The 6,865-nt window shown below is 31.9% G+C and overlaps 1 protein-coding gene across 1 annotated transcript; it reads right to left on the bottom strand.

Annotated features, from left to right (window-relative positions):
- Window positions 1–1,067: 1,067 nt before the first annotated feature.
- Window positions 1,068–4,537, bottom strand: LOC120072778 (rhomboid-like protein 14, mitochondrial). Its single transcript, XM_039025268.1, has 3 exons — window positions 4,291–4,537; window positions 2,820–3,012; window positions 1,068–1,981 (listed from the first exon to the last, which is right to left on the bottom strand). Exons 2-3 carry the CDS (start codon window positions 2,991–2,993, stop codon window positions 1,214–1,216), a joined length of 942 nt encoding a protein of 313 aa, XP_038881196.1. The 5' UTR covers window positions 2,994–3,012; window positions 4,291–4,537; the 3' UTR covers window positions 1,068–1,213.
- Between the last annotated feature and the right edge of the window lie 2,328 nt (window positions 4,538–6,865).

The raw sequence follows: 6,865 nt of genomic DNA, 5'->3' as shown, positions 1-6,865 counted from the left end.
CTAACTGCAAAAGTGACTTTAAAATTATATATAAAAAAAAGTTTAAAATGCTCCTATCGTTAATATGAAGATCAATTTGTTGACACTTTCTAAATGTCGAAAAGAACAAATTTTAAAACAAATTATATAGATATCCTCTTTTTTTTTTCTCATACAGATATTTTCATTTTCATCTTGATTTTCCAATTCTTAACTTACACCAATTTTCTCAACCAAAATTTTAAGTTAAAACACAAAAATCCCACAAGATCCCAAACTTGCTAGAACATTTAAGTCCTAAAATCCTGACAAATTCGACAATGGTTTTTTTGAACTCATTTGAAGAGTTTAAGGTATTTTTAAACTTTTAAAAATTCAAGAATATTTTTTACACAAAATACAAAGTTTAAGAATATTTTTTATAGCCTCTACTAAAATGCCTTATTAGATATTTTTTACTTTGCCAAATAGAATGTTACATGAAATGTATGTTGATTACGAATATCTCCTCATGTTTTGACTCGTGAAAATTGAAAAATAATAATCATGAACAATTTTACTTGTATGAATCTTAGAGAGACATCGTACGTTAGAAATTATGAATTTAACAATTACCCTCATGATGAAGGTTAAATGATGTTATGTTTTGCATATGTTCTATTTACCCACACTTCAATCTATACTCAATCATATTTGCTAAATTCCAAAGCACTTGCCCCATGCTCCATATCACTTTATTTCTTAACATCAGACAAACAACATCATTACCAATGTAGTATTAAATTTTCATCATCATACCGATATTTCCAGTGATGTTTTCACGTTTCCATGAATTCGATATTGATACGAGGGTTGAATTGATTTTACATTATATTATAGAAAAATCTACGAAATATAATAACTAAAAAACAAAATATCACTTATATACTTATAATATAAATAATAGACATGTTAACTTGTTCAATGTAATAATCATAAAATATTTATTTACTGTTTAAAATTTTTTTTTTGAATTTTTAGTTTTTATAATTTTTCTAGAAATATCCATCAAAATAGAAATTTTATCGATATTTCTATAGAAATTTCCGTAAAATTAGAATATCGATATTCCGTTGTCATTGACGTTTTAAACACTGATTACCAAAAGAAAAAGTGGTAGCCTTTCAATTTATTTATTTACTCTTCTAAAAGGAAATACCTGGTGACCAGAGAAAAGGAACAATCTATTCTATTATCATCCAAATCTTTCAAGCCTCCGACGACGCACTTCCTCTCGAGTTAAATCGAATTGACGTGATAAGTGATGCAAAGGCAGCACCCTATCCTGCCGATCTGTCCCACACATTTCACATATGCTTAATAAACCAGAATTGTCAAATGTACATGCTTGACACCTCCACGTATCGATACTCGTTGCAGGCCTTGAACCGACCGTTCCTCCTCCAAATATCCTACGCTGCCGAAATGGATTCAAGCGACAGAAAAATCCAAGAGGACGACTCAATATCTGACCAGCTCTTCTAATTAGAAGTGTCAACAGATCCGACCCTGAATTCGTACCCTTCAAACGCAAAAAGAGAAGACCCGCAAGTATACCACCAAGATGACCGAGGAAAGAGACGCCAGGTGAAACCATTTGGATAAGTATTAGTTCGAGCCAAGCAGCATGGCTTGATGGTACTCTTATACCATGAAGGTAAGTGTAGCTTTCAGCTTGAGAACCAAGAACAACTTTCATAGCGAAAAGTACACCGGAAAACCCAACAGAATATTCATAGTAGTAAGGCCTATCATAGTTGAAAACTAGTAGGGATTTGATGAGCAGCAAGGTAATTCCCTGTGACATTACGAGCAACGCACTGACCATCGAAGCAAATTCGATACTACCCATCGATGTTTCCAATTGAATGCCTTTCCATAGTAGAGATATCATGTTGTAGACAAGGTGAGGGTCACCCACATGGTAGAATGGTGAAAGTAAAAAACGCTTCAAGTCCTTGTGCTGGCAAATGCAAATGATACCAATGTTACATGACAGTGTCATAATGCCAATATCGCATTATCTCATTCAAAAAAGACATATGAACAGATTGATAAATAACTAAGAAGAAAATAATCCTACAAGAGTTCAAAATTCCTAGGTACATCCTTATCAAGGGAGATTACAGGAATACAATACTAAAAAAGAAAGAAACCGGGGATATTGTAAAGCAATCAAAGAATCAAAACTCTTAAAAGCTTCTTATTTTTCTCAAAATCAGAGAACCATAATTTGAGGCCTATCATACAATAACCTCATTCTGAGGACGACTTATAAAGACACAAATTACACAGTTATGTAGGGGCAAATCAATCCAGATGCGTCGAGTAACATTTGACATCAGAACATGAACCATTTCTTATGGTTAAAGCATACGAATTCAAAGAGAATCCACTGATTTCTTCCATTTTTCTCAATGGAAGATGATTTTACAGCTAAAAAAAAAAAAGGAAATTATTTGTTACAATGATGGTATAAAGCAGGTAGTCAGTATCAAAAGGAACTATAAAACTTGTTATATAGTTGATCGAAAAAGAAATATGACACCTATTTCTGAATGAGATAGCAATGCTTTTAGTCCAGTGAAAGCAACATGCTATTCTGTTTAGGACCTCCCTAACAATGTATACTAGATAGGAAGGTCCTAAACAGAGATCTATCATTAAATTCTTATAATTATCACCAATTAACGCTAAAATAGAGTGCACTAAGAAAACAAAACAAAACAAACAATGCTACCTAGTCTTAAACAGAGAGCAGGACAATAGAATTAGATTATTAGCCAGAATAGTCCAGTCACCTTGAGGATGAGATGTGCATTAAACCAGACGTCGTCTATGGAAGGGATGATATGACGAAGAAAATTGGGCCTTAAATGAATGAGAGTATTAGTGGCAAGGAGCCCCACAGTGATGGGGTTCCTTTGGAGCCTGTAGTATTGGCTCACCACTTGGTAAGCTAGTAGTGGTAACATTCCAGCGTGTGCTTATTTCCTATAGAGTATCCAATAAAAAGATGGTTAAAATAGGGACAATTATACAAAGAGGAAAGAGCAGCATTATCTAAAGCTAGTTAGATAAAACAGCACAAGTCACAAGCACTTGACACATTGCAACTCAAGCAAATATTGTTTCAAAAAGAAATAAAAACATAACTCGGGTACCTACCAAACTTCCTGGACAAAGCCCTTATTCTTAGGTTAGCATAGTATTTCATTCAGGAAGCAATCAGTACCAAATTATAATCAAGGTTCAAGTGGGGGAACTGGGTGGAGCAAAGAGGCCCTCCAAGTCTCACAGTTTAGGGTAAATGGCTACCACGATTATAGATAAAATGATAGAAGAATTTCACAACAGAAGGCTTGGTGAACTGATGCATATTATGTTGTTCAGTGGTGGAAATAGAATTTGACCGCCTCTATTCATGACTATAAATAAGTGTGTGCAACCATAAGATATACATCTAAAGTACACTACAAAACGTTATATGTTCCGTGACACCAAAGATTTGTCGCAAAAAAGTCCAAGAGACACTCATGATGCACAAACATCGCTAAAGAAGCTTTTAGCAATGCATTTACAACACTTCAAGTTACGCACGCACTTCGTTGCTAAAAATGACCTTTCTCCAACCTCTGATTTGTCATTTTAATGGTTGTGATTTTATATTATGTACAAGGAAAGGCCAAGAAGGTTACGCATACAACCTAAAATCCTAGATCCAAAGAAGAACCCCTGAAATGATATTTAAGCTATCAAACCACTCTTGATTCTTTTGATCAATAGTTTTGATGTTTGTTTTTCCACAACTCATTTTATTCACATTTATGCATTTTCCAGGATAACAGTAACATCAAAAGCAATTATCGATATTAAATCCTCAAATTTCAAAACCATTCGAAATCCAAATGAAATTCAATTATAAATCAGTCCATATAGCCTACACAAAACAACCGATCTATGGGAATTCACATTGCTCGCAATCATTAAATGACAAAAATTCAAAACAACACCTATGAGGAAAGGCATTCTCGTATTCTAACTCTACAAACAAACAATAATTTGGACAACGAGTGAGCAGCAAATGTTCCTAATGTATAGTTACAAAACCAAGAACATTGGACAGAGGGAGAAATAAATTCACCAAGAAGCATGATTCTATCAAAAGATGGTCCATATTTTGCAAAAAAAAAAATAAATTGCCGAGCGAAGAAATCAAAGAATTGGGGATTGAAAGGATGATGAAATTGAGAATTAAACCGTGAATCTTACCGGTTGAAATTGAAAGAGCAGAAAAAAATGAATGAAACACCAAAGTTTTGAGTATTTGACAAGAGGCAAAGGGTATCGGGTTTCCAAGTACAAAATAACTCCGCCTTTGATTGCCGCCTACGAAATCTTTCTCTAGAAAAATCACGAATATTTCTTTTCTTTTTTTTCTTTTTTCTTTTCTTTTCAATTCAAGAAAAAATAATAAAACCTTTTTTTCACTCGGTTCTGTTCATAGTTCAAAATTTCCATCACTCGAAATGTTGGTAGGAAGGAATTTCGATCTTTCTCCCATTTATCGAAATTTCTTGCAATTTTGGGAGAATTTCAATTTTCTCCAAATTTCTCGAAAACTCGAAATTTCTATAGATATTTTGATATTTATTGAAAATTTGAAATTTCGAATTTTTTTAAACAATTACCTATGCTCTCTATTACCGTACAAAATCTTTATTTTCAAGAAATTACATGTTTTTAAATATTTTTTATTGAAATTTTACATGATTTCACATCGTTAATAGAAGTCTAAGTAAGAGTCTATCAGCATCAGTGATAAAAATTTATCACTAATAGATTTTGCTTTATTTGCGATTTTTTAAAAATGTATTTATACACTTAATTATTATCTTTAAAAGTGTTGCCCATTACCATTTACCTTATTTTAAAATCTCTATAGTTGTAAAATTGTTATTTGATTCTTTATCTATTTAACGGGTAAGATCTCCCTAATTTAATTATCAAATGAATTTTCTAGATGCAGCCACACAAATACATAAGAACCAAAAGATCGAGGTGAATAGGTAGTTGAATAACCCATATAATTTTCGAAAGCTATAAAAGAAGTTTTTTTTTAAAAAAAAAAAAAAAGATATTGTAATTAAAGTGTGGAGTGGAGGAATCGAACTTCTGATCTCGAGATCAATAATACAAACTATCCTAGTTGAGTTACGTTACTATAAAAGATGTTTTGCCAATGGAAAATGATTTTTTTTTTTTTTTTTTTTTTAAGGGTTTCAAATGTGGAGGGTTTTTTATACGATAGGGAGGTAAATGGAAGGAGTATGCGCCCTACGAAGTTTTCAAGGTATGTGTTAAATTATAACCCCATCAAAGGCTTAATATCTTCTAGTAATTTGCCAAATAGGTTTTAGAGAAACTCGCATGCTATTTTGTTTTTATGATTGATGAGATTTTATGAGCATGTTATGCATTTCATGAGATATTTTGATATGATTTTATGATGTGGAACTCATTTATTGTATATTGCATGACAGTTCAGTTTAGTGACAATAGATCCAATTTATTTATAGGCACCTTTGGATCCACAAGATTTTATGTGCTTTTAGATCCACCACAGTATGTATGCCTTTGGGTCCACCATATAATATGCACCTTCGGGTCCATTAAATTATGTGCACCTCAGTCCACCAAATATTATGAGTACATCTCCCCTATAGTAAGACGGGTTAAATTGTTCACTCAATTGATAGTCCATGTTTAGCTTTAGTATTTCATATTAGTTTCCACCAATTCAAAATATTGAGTTCATGTTGCATTTAATTGCATAGCCCAAGCCCGATAATGGAGTTACTTACTGAGTATTTTAAATACTTATTTTCTTTCTTAAAATAGTTTTCAGATAAAAAGGTAAGAACATATCAAAGGCGATTGACAATGAGATCTATCGATGGCGCCATAGAACTAGAGACAATGCTTCCACTCAGTGTCATGTTTTCGAGATTGCTGGGATGGTTTTCTTTGTCAAATGAGAATCTTTGAATTTTGAGTTATAAATTTTAAATGTTCCATTTTAATTAAAGTTTGTAGTGATCCCAAATCAAATCTTGTTTTAATTTTAGAAAATTCTCATTATGTCAAGATGGTCAACTAGTTTGGTTTAGAAATTGCATGCATGATAATGACCCAACATAAAAGTCATAGACTCGGATCGTTACAGTATCACTCCTATATAAATTTTCTTTTTATTACACGATCATATGCATTTTAATTTTATTTATCCTTATGCTAATGTAATGTTTGTACTTCTTTCATTACTTTTAAATTTCATATCGGTTAATAATGATATATTCATTCATAATTTATACGTAACCTAAATACTTATGCTTAAAAGATTCTCAAACATATACTTATCTCATATCCATTATGAAATAATTTAAAACATTATCTACAAAGGTTTAAGCACTATCTCTTTGTTACCTTTTTTTTTATTTTAATGCCAGATATTTACTATTCGAACTCAATTAAATTTAGATACATTCATTATTAAAAGTTCACTATAGAAATGTATATTCCGAAGATTTTTAACCACGTGCAATGCCTTTTAACTAGTCCAACAAAAAGTTATCAACATTTGCATGTAATAAGATAGTTGATTTCATAGGCAATCCCAAAATTTACATGCCAATAGTCACAAATGTCGCTAAAGTTATTTTTATTAGAGATTAATTTGAGTTTGATTGAATTAATTGAGAGAAAGTTACTGCAAGATGAACATAGCTCAACTAGTATATTGTTTGTATTATCAATCTCAAAGTTAGAGATTCAGATTCCCCCGGTT

This window comes from Benincasa hispida, chromosome 3 (genome assembly GCF_009727055.1).
Source record: "Benincasa hispida cultivar B227 chromosome 3, ASM972705v1, whole genome shotgun sequence".
In the NCBI taxonomy this organism is placed as follows: domain Eukaryota; kingdom Viridiplantae; phylum Streptophyta; class Magnoliopsida; order Cucurbitales; family Cucurbitaceae; genus Benincasa; species Benincasa hispida.
The sequence above is the reverse complement of the archived record's forward strand: the minus strand, read 5'-3'. Positions and strand labels throughout refer to the sequence as shown.